A 23,500-nucleotide genomic window follows, 5' to 3' on the forward strand; every position below is an offset into this window, starting at 1 on the left:
CCTCACGTTGCACACTGACTGTGAAGCCTGGCCTCTGTGCACAGCATGCTGTCACTGCACTGCATTTGGCTCTGTTCTCGTGCCACCTCCCAACACAGGAGCTCTCCTCACAGGCAGCATCTGGTGCACAGAGTTCCCGGACAGAGCTGCGGACTCTGTCACTTCATCAGTGAGGTCAGCCCTTTGACCTTTAAACTTGCATCTAAACTTCCCCCCCAAAAAGTAGAATTATGACTATAAACTAGGAGAGTAGGCCGCATGTCTGTCTAGCATTGTTTCAGCACCCAGCACCTGGTGCACCGTCGGTAACCAAGTACCCGTAAATAAATGAGTAACAACTGCGTAAATATAGGAGGATGCCAAATTAAATGCCAGACGCAGATGTCCACAAACAGAAATTTTCATTAGTTTTTGTGAGAAAAATATCAGCCTCTAGGGTGGAAGTCTGCTAACTTCCAGTAAAATGTTAAGTTTTAGAAGAAAATAAAAAAGCTGTAAGAAAGCATTATTGAAAAGGAAACTACATTATTAGCTGAAAAAGAATGAAAATGTTAAGATCGTCTTTCACATAATACAACCACATAGATGGGACAAACGTTATAGTATTACAGTGTTAACTTTATTGTTGTTGTTATTTTTATTATTTTGGTGTTTTTGAGATGGTTTCACTGTGCAGTTCAGGCCTGCCCTGAATTCACTTTGTGTAGCCCAGGCTGACTCGAACTCACAGCAACCTCTTGTCTCAGCCTCCCGAGTGTTAGGGCTGCAGGTATGCTACTAGGCCTGGCCTTTTCGTGTGTGTGTGTGTGTGTGTGTGTGTTTTAGACAGGCTTTTATTACATAGTCCAGGCTGGCCTTGAACTCACTTTGTAGTCCAAGCTTGACTCGAACTGGTAACAATGCTCCTGCCTCCGCCTTCTGAGTACTAGGATTATAGGTGTGCACCACCATGCCTGGCTGGCTCAGGTTTCATTTTTGATGTACTTATGATGGTAATGTTTTATAAGGTTTTTCTTTCTTTGTTCAAACTTGCAAAATTCATAGGGAAAAGCAAAGATCTTAATGGTATATTTTGATAAACCGACAAATTTATACATTCATATAAGTACCATCCACCAGCAAAGAAAACTTTTCTTCATATCAGCACAGAAAATCCCTACTATCCCCCTCTTACCATGTTCCTCTTTAACCCTGGTAACAACCCTTGTTTTCAAGTCTGTTTACAGATATGAACACAGCCACAACAGTTTCATTTTGCTTATGATTTGCACGGCACATTTCTTTCATTCTCTTTTTTTTTTTTTTTTTTTGTCGTTTTCATTTTTATCGGTACCGGGGACCGAACTCACGACTGCCTGCTTGCAAGGCAGGTGCTTATGCCGCTGAGCTAAATCCCCAGCCCCTTCTTTCATTCTCTTATTTTCAATCCTTGCTCTTTTCCTTTTTAATTGGCAGTACTGGAGATTGAACTTGAGGCCTCTGCACTGGGCTGTATCTCCTGCCCTTTTCATTTTGAGATAGGGTCTCACTGAGTTGATCAGTTGCCCAAGCTGTGGTAAAACTTAGTGATCTTTCTGCCTCAGTCCCCTAAGAGGTGGGATCACAGATGTGGCCACTGTGCCTAGCTCTGGCTTTTGTTTTTGTATATAAAGTCATCTTTTAAAACCAACACACAGTTGCATCCTGCAATTTTTGGTACAATATGACAACCTCTGCCTTTCTAAGGACTGTTTAGGCCCTTCACATCTTTGTGTTTTTGGCACTAGGGCTGGACCTCACGACCTTGCACTTGCCAAGCAGTGCTAATGCTGCTTAGCTAAATGCCCAGCCCAGTCCCTTCACATCTATGTCCTTACCGAGGCCCTTGGGTTAGAGTCACCACTTTGTTTTATATTCATTCTATTTCCTTTTAAAGTCTTCTGTTCTCCCTCTCTTCTTCTCTTTGCATTTATTACACTTTAGTATTCTATTTTAAAATACTAATTCTTTTGACTTTTTAACTAGATTCTGATTGTTCTTCTTAAGTAAAATATACATTATTCTATAGTCTATTTAGAGCTGAAAACATCACTTTATATAAAGTATCAGAACCTTACAAGAGTGTAATTTTTTTTTTGAGACAGGATCTCTCTATGATAGTTTTAGGATGGCCTTGAACTCACCATATAGCCCAGGCTGGCCTTGAGCTTGCAGTGATCCTCCTGTTTCAGCCTTCCGAGTGCTGGGATTACAGGAATGTGGTACCAAATCCAGCAACAATGTAATTCCTTTTGCCCCACATTCTTTATGCTACTGCGGTCAAATATTTTAAATGTACATAACTAAGTATACAATCCAATGTTACAAATTTTGAACTAAATAATCATTTTTTAAAAAGTGAGTCTCAGACCCCTAGATTTTTGTATGTATCATTTCCAGAGCATATTATTACTTCTTCCTGTAGATCAGATTTGAGTTACCATCTGGTGTCATTTCTTTGTATTCTGAAAAAGTTTCTGGGACTGCTATTGCTGAATTCTCTTAGCTTCTGGTTTTATTATTTTGACTTTGTATTTGGTGGACTAGAAGGCTTTTTTCCCTGCTTGCTTTGAGCACATTAAATATACGGTGCTCACCACAGGCTTCTGGTCTCCATGGTTTCTGAGCGAAGTCAGCCATCACCCATAATGGTTTCCTGTATACAACATGTCTTCTATCTCTGACTGCCTAAGATTTTCTTTTTATCTTTGGTTTTCCGCACCATGACTATGATATATCTGTATGCGTTTTCTCTTGTACATACAAGTTTGCTGAACTTGCCTTTGTGAGCTATCAGTCCCACCAAATTTGGGATGATTTCAGCCATTATTTCTTGAAAAACAATTTTTTCCTGTCAGGCCTCAAATTATATGTCTGTCACACTACTTGAATCTATCCCCAGCATACTGAGACTCTGTTCACATTTTTCTACCCTTTCCCCCCTATTCTTCTGTTAATTTGTTTGTCCAGTGATCCAGGGAATTTTTCATCTTAGCTACTGTGGCTTTTAGTTTTAGCATTTCCATTTAATTCTTAAGTTTCCATTCTGTGTGAGATTTCCCACTTGTAGTTAACAGTTAAGGTTACTTTTCTTTAAATCTCTGAACACATTTAAAATGTGCTTCTAATTCTGTGTCTGTATGTATTCTAACGCCAGTGTTGTTTGGGGGTTTGCTTCTACTCACTGATCACTCTTTCCCTGTTCATGTATACAGTGATTCTGCAGATGCACCGCAAGCTCTGTGGTTCTATTATCTGCTCTGAAAGGTGTTATTAGTGGCCATCATCACTAATTGTTAGGGAGGGGCTATGTGGGTTTGCCCTTTGTCCGAGGGACATGATCTCTGCTCTTAAAGCCTGGCTCTCCGAGGTTTCAGTGGAAGCCTCAAGGTGTTAACCAAAACCCTCTGATGCAGCAGGACTAGATTCAAACTCCAAACATCAGTTCTGCCATAATGGCCAACAAATAACTCTGCTCAGTCTTGTCACCCTCCTAGCTGTTGGTTTCTGCTGCATTTTGTAATGTCCTTCCTGCACATATGCATCTTGGGGTTAATCAAAGATGTGAGAGTAATTTAAAAACAGATTTTGGAGCTTCCCTCCTTACTATCTTTTCTAGGATTTGCCTACTCTTTTTCTAGCTACAACTAGCAGTTTCAAAAACTATCCTCAACGGTTAAAAGTTAAAAAGATTGGCTTTCGGCTTGAGTTCTACCTAACTTGTGGAACACTGACTACAGCAGTAATGGTGAACTTTCTAGAGACCAAGTGTCCAAACTGCATCGGAAACCCATTTATTTATTGCAAAGTGCCAACACTGCAATTAAACCTGATAGTAAGGTTTTAGTTGAAAACAAAAGAAAACAAAACAAATCAACTGTTATCCAATGCTTGGCTGCTGGGGCAGCTTGGCTCATGCCCACTGTGGCGCGTGTGGCATAAGCTCATCACCACTGAATGAGGGAGTGCCAACTGGGGAAAAGTTGTGAAGATGTGGACTGCATCTAATGTGGGTCTCTTTTTCAGTTCCTGTGTGAATTTGGTTGCTCTACAGTATCTTTAAAAAGTCGTTTTTTTAAAAAGTTTTGTCCTGAGTTTATATATTATGTGTAATTACTCTCTGTGGGAGGCTAAGGCCGTTATAAGCCACACTTGCTACTGACATTAAAACTGTTTCCACATCCTTGTGGTGCAAAGACGGACAGAAGCATATAAAGAGACTCGAAAGATCTCAGCACATCTGTGCTTCAAATCTGGCTATCGATCAGGGGGCAGCAAACTTTCTGGCATGCAGTAGATACTAAATAAGTTTCAGCTTCTGGGCTATACAACTTCTGTTGAAACTACTCATCTCTGTTACTAAAGAGTAAAAGTATCCACAAACAAATAGAAACAAACAAGTGTGGTTATGCTTCAATGAAACTCCGGCTTACAGAAACAGGCAGCAGGTTGGACTAGGCCCTTTGATTACTGCACATAATCCCAAGTCACTGTATTTATTTCTCATTTTAAACACAAGAACAATTCTTTACATGACTTCTGTGACAATAAATAGGTGTGTGCTTTCCTGGTGTTCTGCTTCCGCAGAAGGAGCATCAAGAGAAAACACGTGAAGCTGTAGGGATGTAAGTCCTTAGGGTCTGGATACAGTGTCTATCAGAGTCTGGTTAAGGAGCTTTCTTCCAGGTCATATACTGGTGTATTTATGATACATCTTCATGGTTCCTATGTACGAGCTGTGTCTGTCTCAATGTAGCTGGAATTCTCAGTGCCCTCACACTGATAATTAGTGGGAAAATGTGACAAAATACACTCATTCAGGATTGCAGATATGGACAAAAAGCACTCATGATGGCTCTGCCTTGAGAAAATTAAGTTTAAGAACATGAAAACGAAATTTCATTTTACCTAGTACTTGAAAAAGGTTTATTTTACATCCAGGATGAACACTGGAACAAAGTTAATCGATAACTTGTCTTCTTCTGATAAAACTATATGCTATATATAGCACACGGCAGTATGTTATCTTTCATTTCATATTGGACTTTCATAGTCCTACAATAAAGTGGCAATTTCTACAAACATATGTGAGGGAGCTGTCAATTTTCCTGTGGCCCCTTTTTACCATTTAATATATAAACATGGACCTTCTGAAGCACCTATATCAGCATTCTCATCGGTATTTCTCTTTATTTAACAAGTTACTTATGGTCAAGGGCTTCATATAATATTTAGAAAATTCTCCAAAAATCACTTTTACTGATTTAAATAAAAATACTTCACAACCAGTTGTGAACTTGACCATCAGACGGACAACTGATTTGTCAAAACTGTGTTGCAAAAGATACTAGGACCAACTGGGGTCTGAATGGTAAGTTTATCAAAAATGGTTCCCATTCTAAAATACATTATGAATCTCATAACTGCAGAGAACTAAACAACAGACAATGTAAATACCAGAAAATTACAGTCTGAGGCATGCTCTATTCATGTGGTCAACGTAGGTTAAGGTAGCAGTAGATATGACTCTATTAGTATCAAGACCTTGTGTTAAGAGGAGCGACATGAAGACAGTCCCTGACCCAAGGAGCTCAGAGTCTAAAGGAAGGCAAATAAGTAAGGGGTCTGGTGACAACCGAATGAATGAGGGCAATCAAAAGACCGCTGAGGACACAGAGAATTCATTTCTGGATTTATCCAACCAGTATCTGAGCATGAACTTTATGTCAGGCACTGTGTTGGGACTGATAGTGAACAAGAACATAACTCTTAAAGTTTACTGTCTAGTAGAACAGATGGTCAATAAGGTAAGTAGATGGACAGCTAATTACAATTTGTAATGAGTGTCTTGAGGAAACTGAATACAAGCCAACGACAGAGAATGAAGTAGGGGGCCTAACTTAGGTACAGGGAAGTTGGGGAAAACTCTGAGGATACGTTTAATCTGAGACCAAAAGCTAGAAAGGAGCTTCTGAATAGAGAGAAGAGTGTTCCAGTGAGAAGGACCAATGTCCATGTAGGCTGGTTAGGAAAGCTCCCGTTCAGGGGATATTGCAAGTGGGATCTGAAGGCCGAACAGAATTTTCCAGGCAAAAGGCAGAAGGAAGGGTAAGAGACTATGGTACATGGTAGAAATCTACCAGCAGCAGGGGCTGGGGATTTAGCTCAGTGGCATAAGCGCCTGCCTCGAAAGCAGGCAGTCGTGAGTTCGATCCCTGGTACTGGTAAAAACGAAAAAGCAAAAAAAAAAAAAAAAAAAAAAAAGAAATCTACAGAATGGTGGCAAGGGGTAAAGTAAGTCTGGTTGCAGCTGGCACATTCAGCCTTGAAGCCTATCCCAGGAAGAATGGTCAGTCCTAGACCCAAAATGGGCTCACAGAATGGGCCTAGCATGACTGTGCCTGTATTGCAAACAATCTGTGATGAGCTAGTAGGTGCTCAGCCATGCTTATGCCCTGTAGACTGACAACTCTGCACATGAGCTTTTGCCCAGCACCGTCTGGCCAGAGCCTCTTGACTGCCTCCCCAAAGCAGGACCTGCTGGTCTAGGGTCTATCCCTGGCCTTTCCTCAAGACTACCATCTGTTTAGCACTAGGCTGCATGGTGGTGCTTAAGGCGACAGGGAGCCAGGTTCACATCTCAGATCAATTAGAAGTAGGCTAACAAGGGGCAGCTGAACCAGCCAATTATAGAACTTCGCAGACACCTGCAATCATGCTAGCAGAAAGGAATGGGTATATACTCTTGTTATTTCTTTTATCATGTTTCAGAGGAAGGAATGTTATATAGCATTGTGTGTCCCAGGACAGACTGATGAAAGCACAATGGATCTGTATTCCAGTATGATTCTTTTGATGGAGGTTTTGCTGCACCATCAAATATCTGTAAGGAGTAACTGAAACTTGGGATTTAGTGCAAGTGCACATACATGACTAGCAGGAAGAGCCCTGTGAGTTTGTAGCTAATGGGACAGATTCCAGGGTTGTGTGTACAGCTATATGCAGAATTCTAGGAACTAACACTCCTAGAAGACTGAAAAGTGATGGTGGCAGAAGGCCCAACAATCCTAAACGTTCCATTCTAGACACAACAGCAGCACAAAAGAGTGGAGACTGCAGGGCCATAAGCAGATGTATCTCAGATAAGTCACTGAATGGAAGCATGACATCCAGCGCTAAAAACAGAAGAAAACAAACAAAGCAAACTTAAGACGTTAAATCTGTACAAATATAGTATGTCTATATCATGGACATGGAGTAACAGTTTATTTTGTTTTCCTCCATTTGTCTGTGATGACTCTTGTCAGAGTTTATACTATACACAATATCTATGTTGTCTTAGATAAGACTGTGATGACAGACTATTTTTCCTGATTACTTTTGGTCTACTTTTAAGAGCTTAAGATAGCACTGTGCATCCATCAGATGCTCTGCTTTGATAGTACTACTGGAAAATAAAATCAAAGAGCAGCTGAATAATGGGGTGGCCACCACAGGCACCTCGGCAGTGCAACTGAACTGGGCTGATGAGGCAGGAGGTATGTTCCCAACCCCTTCTGATTTGGGTGAGGTAACCACATCCCATCTGGCCCCACGGTGCTGCAGCCAGTCCCACTGCGGAAAAGGCGCTTCCTCAGGCAGATTACCATTGTGGTTGATTTTATTATCAGGCATTTATTAAGTATCTCTGGCAAGGCACTGTGTTAGCTCATCCGTTTCACTTAAATCTCAAACTTTATATGCTGTAAAGTTCCCTCTTTAGTTTTTTAAAAGGCAACTAAAATGAATTGTGCTTAACTCTCCCTTTCTACCACTAATCCTTTTATATCTTTTTACTAGAGAATGAAGCCCCAAATTACACACAATGCTCAAGTGGGATTTTATCAGGCCTGTTAGTCAGCATTTACTTTAAGACACTAAGAAGTATAAAAATGCCCTCAGTGCCCATTATCACTTTCTCCATCAGTGGACTTTGTGGCTCTAATTGAACAGAAAAAGGCTGGCCTACACAAATGAAAACAAATGCATCTCTGGTGCATATAAGAGAAGTGAGTAACATGAGATGACAGTAACACTGACAGTTTAGTTGGAGCTTTAATTTGATTTGGGCTCAGAAAAACACATAGTAAATTAAAGAGAGACTTACTCGTTCTTGTCCAGCTGTATCCCAGATTAGGAATTTATGTAGCTCATTTTGGTACTGGACAGTCTTGGTCATAAAAGATGCCCTATAAAGCAAGACCTAAATAGTCAGAATACAATTATTTAAAAGCACATTTCCAGCCCCAGTCGGAAACACCACTTAGACTTAATCTCAAACACCCAGCTCTACGTCATCTCCTAATTGTGTTCCCCTCTGGAGTATTTATAGGATGCTCAAATGCTAGCTGTAGTTTGTGCTGTCAGAATAAAAAAATGTTAGGCAGACCTGCTCAACAGAAAGAAAGAAAAACTTTTGGGCTTTTGGTTGCTTAAGCTCTGTATCTAAAGAAATTAAGGAAGCCTGGTAATTCAGACATAAGCCTCCCTTATAAAATGCAGGAGCTATTATTTTGAAAGATGTTATGAGGAAACTTTCCAAACATCAGTATGTTAAGGAAATGTGTGCACCAGTAAAAAAAAAAAAAAATTATATATATAGTCATTTGGCTTTGTCCTTGTTGTTCTCAAATCACATACCCACACAGATAGATGGCTGAGTAGGAATCAGTGTGTCATTGAAGTTAATAAAGTTAAGATGCCTAAGAACAACAGAACACCTGGAGAAGTGACAGCTGCACCATGGTGACCTGATGTATCCTCAGACCCCGGTGACCCCATGTAGTTTCATCAACAAAACAGGTTTTGCCCTTTCCTTCCCCTTTTTTGGGGTGGTGGTGGTACTGGGGATGGATCCTAGGGCTTTCACACGAGTACACTTGAATCTCCTTTTGAATTTTGGGACAGGGTCTTGCCTGTCTCAGCCTTCCAGAATATTAGAATTATTCTACGCACTAATATACCTAGATTAAAACAGATTTCTCAGCTAAGGTTCAACCTTTGATGTCAGGGTCTCACTCAGCCTTAGATGGAGGGAGGAACCAGGGTTGCAAGCCACATAGCTCACTGAAAGCAGAGGTCTCTATTACTTTTGGGATCCCCTACTTTTTGAAGTATCTTCAGTGGCCCACGGCAGGTACCTGGATATTCTGAGGGTTCCTAAATACAGCTTTAAGAGAGTTAACTGATACTTGACCTCGCTCCCACACTCCCTTTTGCTCCTAACATCACTTAGAAAGTAGTCTCTTGGGAAATCCTTTCTCTCCCTATTTCTGTACAGCATTGTAGTCCAGTGCAGTTCAGAGAACTTAGAGGTCTTTTTTCCCCTTTCTACTGGATAACAAGGTTTCTGGGGCCAAAGTCTCAACTGTGTTCTTGAACCATATCCCAATCAATTCAATCAAGACACTGAAGTCAATGGCTGTGGCCTTTTTCTACATATTGGGAGTTTGAAATATTCTTGTTGAGATTCAAGTAAGAGATAATCTTCAACAAAGTGCAAGTTTACTACAACTTCTAGAATAATCACCAAACTTCAAAGAGTAACAGAATTCTTAGTTTTAAAAAGTTTAACTCTGAAATAGGAATCCTGGTAATATTTATATAAAGTTGTGGCAGAACAACTAGCTTTCAAAATAAAGACTAGGTTGAGGAAAGTGAAATAGGAGACAAGATCACATTTACTGGATAGGTGTTTTTTTTTTTTAAACTTTTTGAGACAGGGTCTCACTATGTAGTTCAAGCTGGTCCTGAGCTCATTTTTTTAGCCCGGACTGGCGTCGATTGTGCAATAATCCTTCTGCCTCAGTCTCCTCAGTTCTGGGATTATATGCATCACCATAGCTGGCTTGGATAGGTGCTTTTTATTAGCTACTTACTGAAAACTTACCCCAGTAAAGTGACTCGTACACAGAAGATAATCAATTGTAAATGTATCAAGGAACTTTTGAATAAAATTTTTAAAAACTCAAAAAAGGGGGACACTTTTGGTGATTTCCTATGATTCAATCAGGTGCAAATGTTCTCTTCATATTGGAAAGATCTAAGCTTTCAAAAAACTATTGCTTACTATAAAGATCAAATAAAATGATGTATGTGAAAGTGCTCTGGAAATCGTAAAGCTCCATATTCATACGAGGTATTATTGTTATTAAGGGCAGGAAAGTCTGGACTTTGTAATTAATGCCAAAAGTGTAATTACAATGCAAGCCTCCACCAATTATGGCAGTGGAGTTACACTGAGCACCCAACAGAAAGCCTTTCACAGAACCCGTGTATCCAACACTTCTGTACCGTGTGCTTGAAGGATCAGAGCAGCATGTTTCAAGCACAACAAAACCTGACAAAGGTAGATACAATAATTAAAAGGAAATGTTTCACTATAGACTTAGAACACTCAACCTTCTTGCCAATCATTTCCCTCTAATAAGATAAACTTTTATTACTGAGTTATGAGACAGACAAAACAACAGATAATCAAAATGACTGAAATGATTAGCCCATTTCTGACCCTCAACCATCTTTGGATCGTATCTGCCTCAGCATTCACAGTGACTCCTTCTGGTCCACTCTCTCGTGTCCAAAGCTCTCTTCTTGGGCCCTGTGTCCGTTGGCTTCTTGTCTTTCTGTCATTGGTACCACTTCCCACGCTACTACATAGTACAGCAATCCTGTTTCAGCCACCTGGAAAAGCCCTAGCAGCTTCTCCATGGGCTTCCTTTACCCTGACTCTGTAGAGTGTCTGTTTTGCTGGAGGAAAATCATAATACAGGTACGCAAGCAAAAAAATTCTACTCTGTGTCAGCTAGGCTGCCTCTTAAGCCTTTCCCTATTCATGCAGGAGTTATGTCACATTTCTTCTTCTTCTTTTTTTTTTTGGTACCGGGGATTAACTCACCACCTCACGCTTGCCAGGTAGGCATTTGTGTGTGAGCTATATCCCATCCCCTATGCCACATGTGTATGTTCTAGCTGCTTGCTACCTCCTGTTATTCTCTTTCCTCAGGGAACCAGCTTGTCCCAATATTCTCTGGAAAAAAAAAAAAAAGATTGTAAATCCAGTAAGTTCCCCAGTTGACACTCCCAACTTGAGAAAGGATCCATTTCCATCAACACCAGCATGATTTTCACTTTTCTGACTTTGGCAGAGTCAGAGATGTCTTATCCTCTGCTCAGGCAAGACTGTCATTCTGGTTCGCGATCTCGGTACATTTGGCTTGGGCCACTGTAGTCACTGAATTGTTCTCTTCCTCCTACTCTGAAATCCTTCCAATAGTCTCCCCTTTCAGCTCTCATGTACTGCTTCCCCCTCGTCTTCCCTAGCTAGATGCTACTTACTCTTTGAATCTCAGCTGAAATGTCAGTGATCACAGAAGTCTGGGATACCCACCCAAATCAGGAAGCTTCCCATCCGACTCCATTTCCTACTACAATGACTAACTAGTTCATTAAAAAAAATTTTACCTGTTCAATGACTGACTCACTCATGAGAATGCTAAGGTCTGTAAGAGGCAGGGAATTTGCAGCAGCTCTCTCTTTCTGAGAGAGTCATCTTCCTCCTCTCTTCCTTGCTATCCTAGAACTCTATCCACATTTTCTGTGGTGCCCAGAAACTACTTATTTCAACAATTCCTGAAGCATAAAGTGAGTCCCACAATCAAGTGCAGGCTCCTTAACTGTATCCTGAGGTGTGGCGTCCAGGGCACGAGGGGAGCAGGTCAAGGGCAGGATGGACTATGCTCAGGATTCTGCCTACCTTAGCCTGTTCAGCCACCAGCTCTAACCCCTATCCTAGTCAACAGGTCACAAGTAAAATCTGGCTACTGTGTTCTTCCATCATGCAGACCTGTGGAATTTTAAGAAGTCACTGCACTTTCTGGCGTATCTGCTGCTTACTCATGCACCGAATCAGCAGCCACTTCCTGAGTCTGAGCTCATGTGGCTAGGGTAAGATAATCGCATCTCTCTCACCTCTCTTTCTCTGGGCCCCATAATGTCTCTTCAAAGCAATAAGCATCTCTGTTTGTTTTTAAGAGATGAAATCTTCAGTTATCATATCTGTAAGAACCATTTCCTCTTCCTCAGCATTCAGAGCTGGTTCTCATATATGCAGTAATAACACTTTGGTCTCGAGGTCAGACTTGAGAAGCAGTATTGAATGTTATCTCTCTCAATCTGATTGACTTTAGTTTAACTATCTAGTGTAGATAACTTCATCACACTTAACATCATAAAGATAAGGCTTACTTTCATCTTACCTTCCCAAGGATCCCAAATTCCAAGTTCTGTCTTAGAACACTGTTTTCTTCTATAGAACAGAAACTAGTCTGCAACTATTCTTTATCCTCTGTTACTTGCATCCAATTTTGCAGAAGAGCTGTCTGGTTCTTCATTTTATAGTTAATCTACACTTGAACCTCAACCTCTGATATAAATTCATAAATTGGACCCTAATCTTTGGGCAAGATTACTACAATTTTTCCCTTCTGTCGCTCAAACTCCTTTAATGTTCAAGTTAAATGATACAGAGGGTATGATAACTTCAATATCTTGCTTTTTGAAAAACAGGCAGTAGCTCCCTGCCATTCAAATGATACATTTTTATTTTCCAGCCTGCCATTTACTTGTCTGATAGCCTTATTTTTCACTACTAAACTAGCTCTCTTCAGTCTGCCTAGGCAGATCTTATTACCTCTTTAATCTAAAATCCCTACTAGCATTATTTCCTAAAGCTTGAGTGCCTTTCATGTATTTCCCCATTTTTCATGACATTCCAAAAATATGACTTCCATGCATACCAAATAATCATGATCTTTGGTCACAGTATGTGTTCCTAATGAAAATACATGCGACAAGTTGTTTTGAAAGTTTCTTTACGTTAACTGCAGGTACTTGTTTAGCTCTCTTGGAACACAGATGTACTATGACACTACATTTCAGAACCTCGTATTTCTGAGCCTTTTTCTTGGAATGGCACATGGGACATTGTCATTTCTATAATACAGGTAAATAATGCCTCTGGAAGGTGAATAATTCAGTACACTTTAAAATTAACAAAAGACTATAGCTTATAAACACTATTAAATCTTGCCTGCCCAGCAAGCAGAAGGCCCTAAGTCCTGGTATTAAAAAAAAAAAAAAATCAACACAGCAACAAAAAAAAAACCACTTTAAATCTCAAACAAACAACAACTGTACCTGTAGCTTATATATGCTGAGTAAACACAGCATCAAATACCAAGACTGGTATTTGAAACATGAAAAGACCAGCTGGATGTGGTGGTGCATACATGCAATCGTGGCATTGGAAGGCTGAGGAATAGAACTGCTGTGAGTCTAAGGTCAGCCTCAACTACATAGTGACCCTATCTAAAACAAACAAACAAACAAACACACCTATAATCCCAGCACTCTGGGAGGCTAAAGCCGAAGGGTCATAAATTCCAGCCTACCCTGGGCCACTTGTCAGTATAGCAAAACTCTGTCTCAAAAAATAAAAAAAGAGTTATGGATGTAACTTTAAGTGAAGATCCTGGGTTCAATCCCCAAAACCACAAGGAAAAAAAACAAAAAACACAAACAAAAAGAGGAAAACACATGTGACATCTAGTAGTTCCTAGAAAGGGACTGAGGCGTTATGGAGGCACTGTGGGTTCTCCTACGAGTTACTGTCTGAGTTGTTGGTTCTCCTGGAGAAGCTTTGGTCTTCACATCGAGCATTGCTTCTTGGCTCCGGAGGGGAAGACATGTGCTGCCTGGTCTCCAGGATGAACTCCTCACGCTGCTTCCTGGCACGTACCCGACTGTGCTTGTTGTCGGAGGAGCTCGGGGCCTCTGTGTCGCTGAAGACAGCTGTGGTGCCTTTCAGGACAGCCCTGCTCTCTGTTTTGAGTGTGACTTCTTGGCTCCAGTGTAGAACCCTCATCCCACTAGCGCAGCTCCTTCATCCTGCTGGCATAGACTTTCTGGCTTCCACCGCTGACCCCTGGGTCTTCCTGGCACGAATCCGTAAAAGAGACTGGCGTGAGTCCTTCTTGTGGGCTCTGGATTTCCAGTTGGACTCGTGGAGGCGTTGTTCTGAGCTCTGGGTTTTTATCTGGACTCATGTGGGACATTGCCATGGGATTTAGACTCTTGACTAAATAATCTATGTCGTCGGTGTTGCGGATGGATTTCCTGCATTCTCCTGTGTTAACTTCCGGTGACAATTATAAAAATATTATAAACTCCATGTCCTGATCTGAATTGTTCTCTGTGTACAATCCCTGACTACAACAGAAATTAGTACCGAGAGAGACATCAAGGGGGCCTGCACGAAATTTTTGAGAGGTGCGGGGAGTTTGACACATGCTCAAGGATGGTTAGCGTTACACAGAATAGCCAGACCTCAGGAATAACCTGCCACTCTGTATATCGCTCTCTTCTCAGCAGCCACTGCCCACTGACACCTACAGGTGCACATTCATCCCGAGCACACCATGTATTACTTTCTATACTTGGTCATGAGTTCAAAAATGTTTTGAAAAATATTTAAAATCAAGGGAAATGTTCATTTAAACACAAAGGTAAGTATATAACAAAGAGTTTAGCCTCCTCTTTTCTGAGTTAGTGAAGTACAGCTTATAAATATAACCCTTTCACATGATAAACAACATCAATGAAAAAGCTTGCTGCCTGGTCTAGTGTTCATTGTTGCTGGGTGCTCTCTACTATCATGTGTGTGACCCCACTTAATCTTACCGTGAACCTCTGGGCTGAGTTGATTCTTCACCACCACTGAATGAGTAAGACACCGAGGAAACAGAGGTGGTGAATGGAGCATCCAGGAAGCAAGTCTGTGTCTGACCAACAATACTACATGGCTGTCTTGCACTGGAGCTCTGTTCACTCATTCAAACCGCTGCCCTTTCATTGTATAGCAGGAAGACTGGCAGGGGAGATGCACAAGGCCCACTGGCCCTGAGAGGCCCACACTCTCAGGTACACAGATACTGACAAGGTAAACTTACTCTGTAAGACAGTGAAGAACAGAGCGTGGGGTGGAGCGGTACAGCCAAGTGAGAGTAGTAAAGGAGAGTGGTGATGCCAAGTGTGGGAGGCTAAACAAGGCCTGCCTCTCCAAGTCCACACCACAACCCAAGAATCTGTCAGTAGGTAATCTCGTATGGCAAAAAGCACTTTTCAGATGCAAGTAAATTAATAATCCAGTAATGAAGAGGCGGATCCTGAATTACACAGGTAGGATGGATTTAAACACAAGGGTCTTTACTAAAGGCCCAAGAGGAACTAGACTCAGAGGAGATGATTTGATGAAGTGGAGATAGAAGTGATGGGCCATGAAGGTGGAGAAAGCGGCCACATACTGAGGCAACCATCAGAAGCTGATAAAGGCAGGGAAACCAATTCTCCCCTTAAGAGCCTCTGGAAGGAACCAGCTCTGGCAACAATGACTTTGAGCCAGTGGAAGTGATTTTGGATCTCCAAAGTTGTAACACAGATTTGTGTTCTATTAATGAAATCAATTTACTATAACTGGTTATAATAACAGCAAAAGGAAATGAATAATGGGGCAAGACTTTGGAAAAGAGATGAAATTTGAATTGAATCCAAGAGTCAAGGAATTTGACTCACCTGATGGTGCAAGAACTGAAGGGAGTCATGTTCCCTAAGTGAACACCAGGCATGGAATCAAAGCGCTGTGCAAGAAATAGCCCGACTGTACTGCAGGGCTAGACCTGGTATGGCTGGGCAGAGAGAGGACAGTACTGTCTGAAGACAACAGAAAAAGCTCCAGGCAGCCAGGGGACACTTGACAAAGGCTGGCAGCAAGCGCCTCAGCATGAGACACCATTTTCTGTAAGCCATCATATCCCCAAAGGCTAGCACACCATGGAAACCATTTTTGCCGTATCTGTGCTCCATCTATAGCACTATTGAGTATTTTAACAAATCACTTTTCTCTTTTAAAACTGAGCCTTGTCTAAGCAATAATATTGGTAAAATTAAAAGCCTACAAGTTTCATGGACTAGTTTTAGTTTTCCCAACAGATAAAAAAAATATATCAATATAAAAAAATTTTGCCTGTGTACCATCTCAAGTCCTCCCGTATGGTTTCTGAGAAGACAGCTAAAGTGAAGGAAGTGACCGAGAAGCACCGAGGCTTCCTAACTAGAAGACGACTCTCCCAGACCCCACGTGCCTAATAACACATGCACGAGGAAGAGCTAGCTACCCAATGACTACTTTTAAAAACCTTGAAAGGCAGAAGCAGAGACATATACGTAGGTAAAAAAGCAAAAGCAAAAACAACTGGGGAACACCAGCGACGGAGAAGCCAGAGGGAGCTGAACTGAAAAGGGCAGGAGAAAGGGAAGCAAGTTAAGAGGCCCCGAAACAATGCTGGGTGAAGATGGAGGCTTTTTATGAATGGAAACAAGGAGCAATTTCAGACTGCTGATATGCGAAAGCCGAAGGGAGGATTCTGAGCAAGTCTAAGTCAGCTTTCCAGGAGCTCAGGTATGATGATTGTGTCAGTCATTTCCAAACTGTGATTGTGTTCCTTAATGTTTGGAAGAGGGAATACATTCACATGCTTCAATATCCCAAATGACCAAAAGGGGTATATACTGAAAAGTCTCCCTCTTACCTCTGCAACCAGCCAGCTCCTCTCCTTGGAAACCTGATCTTACCAGTTTCTTTCATACATACAATCACGTGTAGTTTTCCTTGCATACTTTCCACCCAAGACTATACCCAAGATGTCAACGTATATAAACATACAGTTTTCTCAAGCTGTTTTTTATCCTTAATCACACTGCGTAACTGTGCTGAACTTTGTACAATCAGATCCTAACTAATCAATGATACTGCCGGTATCAGCCTCGCACAATTATGAACTTGTCATCTGGAGCTTATAGGGACTTATCTTTATGGTACAGTCCTAAAATTGCTGGGTCAAATGTTGTAAAACAACACACTGGGAAGAATGCAGAGCTCCAAGCCAGACTATCTAGCTTTACTGGTTTTGCCACCAACTGGGTACCAACACTAGCCATCAGTTAGCCCTCAGTAACTCAGTTCTCTCATCTGAAAACAAGGAATAATCTCATGAGTGTCTGCCAAAGTTTTAAGTGCTACATGCTTGGTTCCCCGGAGACATGCGGGAAATGCTGACAACCTCTAGGAGGTCAGGCTCAATGGGAGGCACCTGGGTCACTGTGAGCGCACGTCGTAGGGACTACGGGAGCCTGACTCTGCTTACTTTTTCACCGTCTTTGCTCGCTGGCCACAGAGCAACAGTTTTTTCTCACTATGTGATCTCTGGGTTGTGTAACCTCATCACTGGTTCAGGTAACCAGGACTGGAAGCTCCAACACCGCGAACGAAAATGAACGGTTTCTTTTTCTAAGTTACTTATTTCAGGCATTCTCTTATAGTGACAGAAGACTGATTAACACATTGAAACTTTGCACAATTATATATTTTTACTGATGTACAATTGATGTATAATAAAAAGCAAATATAGGTTTTTATTCCAATGATTTTTGAAATTTCACCTTCTTATGTAACCATTATCCAAAGTAAAGGAAGTAGTATGTCTGTAACTCTGGGAAGTTCCACTGCATTTCCAGTTCATTCTTGCCCTCATCCTAGGCAAACAGCTAAGTCTATAAAAAAACAATGCTAGAAATTAAAGGAAGTACAGCATACAGTGGTGCTGGGTTAAATACAGGGCCTTGGGTATACTAGGCAAGGGCTCTACCATTGTTCTAAAGCCCAACCCTGGGAAAACTTTACATTCCCCCCGCCCCCCCAATCGAACTCAGGAACTTGTTTCCAGGAGGGCACTGTGCTGCTTAGTTATATCTCTGGTCCTCAACTTGCCATTTTGATTGTTCCTCTGCTCCCCCCTGGTTTTTAATAATCTATTTAATCTCCTGCACTGTATTTTAGCTAGACTTCTATGTGTTTTTTAATGGTTTCTCTAAGGATTACACAACTTTAAATTTTAGTTTATATTCAAATAATATACGGTTTCATAAACAACATAAAAATCTGTCTCACTCCTTGTAGGTCCTTCCCATTCATTATACGCTTGCTACTTTTAATTCTTGGTTGGCAGGTTCTCTTAATATTGTATTAAAGATGCCACTTCATTATTTTTGGTGTCCACTATTTCTACAATATATATAACCTGCTTTTTATAAACACCTCTTCTGAGTGTGGTTTTTGTTTTTTTTTTTTTTTTGGGTCTTTTTGAGAAAGGGTTTTGTTGCACAGTTCAGGTTGTCTTAAACTCATTTTGCAGCCCAGGCTGGCCTTGAACTCTAAGTGATCCTCCTGCCTCAGAGTGTTAGGATTACAGGTGTGCACCACCAGGCCTGGCCTGACTGCTTTTAAAATATGCCCTTTATTTTTGGTTTTCAGCAGTTTGACTGCATCATCCCTAGGCTTTGGTTTTTGCTTCACCCTGACTGGATTTTGCAGATACTTGGATTTGCACACTAATTACTCCTTCAGTCTTGCACATTACCTTTTGAATAGTTCCTTCCATTCTCTTCCTCTAGTCTTTCTATGTATATGTGACACCAACAATATCTGACTTAAAAAAAAATCTTTGTCTCTTTGTGGTTCCACTGGTTTGGTTTTAAGAGGGTATCTTACTAAATGTTTGACAGTAGTGATCACACACCAGAACAGAGAATGAGTGAACTGGGTCAAGTTTCTGAGGGTGCCTCCTTCCTATCCAGTTGCACTCCTCTTTGGTACTGGAGAGCAAGGCTTGGCTGTGGTCACTCTGTGGAAACAGTGATCCTTGTGGAGAGGCTGTTTTGAGATCATTTTCCCCAGAGCATTCCCAGCGGATAGCCCAACTGCTTCTATCTACAGAAGATTCTAGCTTCTTTCAGTAGAGAACAAGTGCAGTCATGGATCTCTCCTGAATGGGCTGTTGTTCTCCAAGTTTAGTTGATTTAGGTTTCTTTGCTTACTCAGCTGTCTAATAAGCTTTAAGAAATTTATTTTATTTTGGTAATCTGCATATGAGTTAATCTTAGTGATTTTTCTATCCAAACTGTAAAGCACAGAAGGTGCTTACTAAAAAAAGAAAAACAGGTATTACACAAGAGTCACCTGGAATCACTGGAGAAATTGGCTCTTGTAGCTGTGAGAGTGCACCAAATCACTAAGGAAGGCACACAGATATACAAGAATTTTTCACTGTTTTAACATTTTAGGGATAAACATTGAGACTGAGAAACAGAAGAAGAAAGACTGCTTTGAAAAGTAGAAAGAAAATCAGAACTATATTTAAAAAATAACATTGGATGCTTCTAGAGAGAAAATTACACGAAAAGTTTTAGATTACATTTGCTCATTCACAGGTTGATGTTAAATACTATGCGAACAGTTGCAGCAGAATAACGGGAGGAAAAGGTAACTAAGTCACATTAGAAGATATTGTTAAATAGAGACAACAATTATATACAATCATTCTACAAGTTTTTATTCTATAGAACTTTTTTATTGTGCTTTTATGGGCTGTGGATACAGCTGTGATCATTTCAGACAAGGGTCTCCTCATACTGGGGTGCTGGAGACAAGACAATAAAACAGTAAACAGGTAAACGATTACAGACTATGAAGATAAAAGACTGCATATGATAGTACTCATTGATAGTACTCAGAGTAGTCTGAGAGTGGACGGTACGAAAACCTTATAGTGAATTATGAATTCTTGTAAGTCGGAAGATCCAACTATGTAACAATCTGGAAGGAAAGAATAAATACAAAAGCCAAGATTATAGACAGGATCAGACATTTGGGAAGAAGAGCAAGTGGCCAAGCCGTAGAGAAAATCGTCGGCACTGGCTGATGGTTCAGGGTTGCCACCATAGCTGGAAACTGCCAGTACACATTTTAGAAAGGAAGGCGCTGTAGAGGAGGAAACTACAAACCTACACACCGACCCTTCTCAAGCTAACTTCTAAACTGTGCATGCAGCTGGGCAGACTCCACGGAGTCCAGCAATAGCTAGAAGGCTGGAAAGAAGTAAGAAATGTCAGTTGGTATCAACTGCCATAAAGAGTTGAGAATCTGAATCCTGTAAACTGCGCAGGCTCGCTGAACCCACTGAAAAAAATTCAAGTAGGCCACACTTTAGAACTAAGGACAGTGTTCCAGGAAGAAGGATTTGCAGCAAGGGTAAAGGCAACACTGCATGCAACATAATCACCTCATAAAGTATGAAACAAGCTTCCACGAGTTCAAGTCAATTAGCCCATAATTTAACTTTCTGCTAAACCAATACAGTATTCTGAAGAGAAATCTAAAATCTCTACTATATCACCTGCAGTGTTGGTATACAGAAACAAAACACAAAACAATCTATGTATTAACGAAAATGTGACCCCAAGCCAAGAGAAAAAAAAAAAAAAAACAAAACAGTACATAGTAACAGATCATATGATGATTCAAATGTTGAAATTAGTGGGAAGTTTAAAAAATTAACTAGTTTAATTATAACCAGGACCTAAAGAAAAACTCATTGGGAGCAAGCAAATGAGGACGGTAAGTACATAAAATATAAAAAAGAGGCAAATGAAAATTCTAGAATTAAGGGCAGCCAACTAAAAAAGAAAACCTAGATGTGCTGAACAGAATACTAGCTACAATTAAAGAAAGATCAATCCTTGAAATTAAAGACAAATTAATTAAGACTGTATCATCCTAAAGAGAGTAAAAAAATAATGAGATCTGGGAAAAACAAATCCAAAACCTCAGAGGCCCATTTAGCAGTCTAACATATATGTAATTAGAATTCCAAATCTGGAGCCAAAGAATGGGGTAGGAAAAAAATTACAGAGACTAAAAAGATACATTCTATAGAGAAGTGTTACAGATAGTGATAGGCCATTCAGCAAAAACAAAGGAGGTCAGGCTGTAACAGAATAATTCTTTAAAGTACTGGGGGGAAAAAAACACAAAACAGAAGGAAACAAAACAAACCCCAACTCCACCAATGTTTATATTCAGCAAAACTATCCTTTCCAAGTGAGGACAGGAGGTTGCACAGGGCTACAACAAGCAGAGGTCTCCACAGGAGCTAGAGCTCCTTGTAATTTGGTTGTTGGAAGAAAGAAAAAGGATGATGATAAGGTTAGCTTGGTGATGGCAGGGTTAGCTTGATGACAATAAAGACATGACATTTACAAGATGGGCAGACATGATTAAATGATTGCCAAGGACAATTTGAAAACAATGTAAAACTCTGAAACTAGAAGGTGGATCTAAATACTGAGCAGCAACTCCATCACTTGGTTTTTTATTTTTTTGTTGAGGCAAAGTTTCATTGTTTTGTTTCAGAATGGCCTTGAGCTCACTTTGTAGCCCAGGCTGGCCTCAAACTTGCTGTGATTCTGCTGCCTCAGTCTCCCAAGTGCTGGGATTACAGGCGTGCACCACCACACTTGGCTTCCACCACTTAGGATTTACAATACGACTATCGTGATTATTCCAGTGGGACAGTGGGCATGTCGAGTATAGCATGTTATCAAAATGGTAAAATTCATATAGCATTAAAGTTGTACTTCAAGAGCTAAGATCTCTAAATATAAAAAATTATGGTATATCTCAAAAGAATTCTACTTAGCCATAAAGAATTTGAATCATTTGGAAGAAAATGGATGGATTTTGAGACCATAATGTTAAGTCAGACAGAAAGTTAAACATCGTAGTTTTTCTCATGTGAGAAACCCAGTTATAAATCAATTTAGAAAATAACAAATGATTTATTGTAATACAGAGGGGAAAGAATAAGAGGACGGAAGAAGAGGAAGCAAAGGAAAAGATAATCAAAAATGATTAGGAGTTTTATATATATGTGTGTACCTATCCCTAAAAAAACGTAACTTTCACCATGACAAACCTATGCCGAAACTAAAAAAACTAAGCTGTTCAAAGAAAATGTGAACCTTCCTGGGTACCAAAAAATTAATTTTAATGGATCTCAAACTTGTTTTAATTTCACAAACTTCTATTCATATTAAAGTCTTGATTAAATAGCATATTTGCAACCTCACTTTCAAGAGGATGGCAGTGTACTAAGCAACCGAGAAAGAGCCTCTGAGATTTGGTGTTCAGACACTGGAATATAGTAATGCAAGGAACAGACAGAAGGAAGTGAGTCCTGTGGGGCCAGGAAAGATCTGAAGCAAGAATCAAATGGAGAAACTTCGATGGAGGAGGAGGGGGTGGCACGCGATGTCTTCTTGAGTCTGAAGTCACTGAGTGGGAGGAGCAGTTCAAACCTGTGGATACATGTGACTGCTGGCAATCCCAGAGGCTTCCATGGAGAGACACAGCATTGCAAAGGAGAAGTGGACAACAGGGACTGCACTAGCTGGTGAGCAGTATGGATCTGGCCACCCTGTGGGAGACACAATTGGCTGGTAGCCACCTTGGACAGGGGTCAACTGAGCTTAGTACTCAAAACAACTGCTGGCTCCATCTAGCCCACAGAAACCAGCCTGAACTTCAGGGGAAATACAGGTGCAGGCTGCTGACACAATCCACTACACTGCTGTAAAAGCACTGCTGGCTTGCTGGGATAAATCAACATGGACTGGACTCTGTTTCCACCCACTGACTACCAGTGACAGCAGAGACAAACCTTCAAGTGGACATGTTCTCTCTTGTTCTTTTTTTTTTTGTTTTTTTATTGTATGATCTTGTTTTTATGAGTTTGAATGTGGTTTGGTTTTTTTTTTTTTTTTTTTTTTTTGGTGGGTTTTGTTTTGTTCTTCCTTTTATTTCTTTCTTCTCTTTCTCTCCTGTCTTCTGCAACAGTTTCGAAAAGTTTGTGTGATCCTCTCTGTCCTCCAGCCTTGCTTCTATTTCTTCCTCCTCTACTTCTGTATTTTTTCCCTTGACTCCTTTTAAGCTTTCTTCTCTGGTGGTAAAACTGGCACACTGAATGCTTGTTTACTGAATAGAGTTTTCTAGTTTGTTTTAGATTTTGTTATACAACCATGAATCTAGTTCACATAATTAAAGGTGGCAAATTAATAGTTATCTTCGTCTGTCATTTTCTAAATTGTTTGCTGCTATAGTTATTGCTGATTGTAGCATTTTAGCCAAAGTGACATAACTGTTTTAACCAGTGGTCCTTCTTGGTCCTATACCAAGACTGAAATTGCCTGAGTCATAGAAAATGCTGTGGGCCAGTAAAAAACAACCAGAGTCAAGCAGGCAACAACTTCTCATCCCCAATAAACTGATGAGGTAGGATCTTGCAATTGACTCAAAACCCAAAAGCCCGGTACATCTGGAAGACATCAATGAGAAGTAGTCATTTCCTAAGATTCTAAGTACTAGCAAGCAAGCTATTCACCATAGGCAATTTACAAACACCAACGAGGAATTAAACTAACAAGCAAGCAAACA

At 40.6% G+C, this 23,500-nt stretch overlaps 1 protein-coding gene across 2 annotated transcripts in view; it reads right to left on the reverse strand.

The window, feature by feature from the left end:
- Positions 1-23,500, reverse strand: part of Rab22a (RAB22A, member RAS oncogene family) — a 68,123-nt gene that overhangs the window by 13,128 nt on the left and 31,495 nt on the right. For both annotated transcript variants that reach the window (XM_023567673.2, XM_003462029.5), the window contains exon 3: positions 8,165-8,246. In XM_023567673.2, the coding sequence (XP_023423441.1) occupies positions 8,165-8,246 (82 nt within the window). The remainder of the gene's footprint in view (positions 1-8,164; positions 8,247-23,500) is intronic.

This window comes from Cavia porcellus, unplaced genomic scaffold (assembly GCF_034190915.1).
Source record: "Cavia porcellus strain 051 isolate PalLab524CR breed Dunkin Hartley unplaced genomic scaffold, mCavPor4.1 scaffold_5, whole genome shotgun sequence".
Taxonomy (NCBI): Eukaryota; Metazoa; Chordata; class Mammalia; order Rodentia; family Caviidae; genus Cavia; species Cavia porcellus.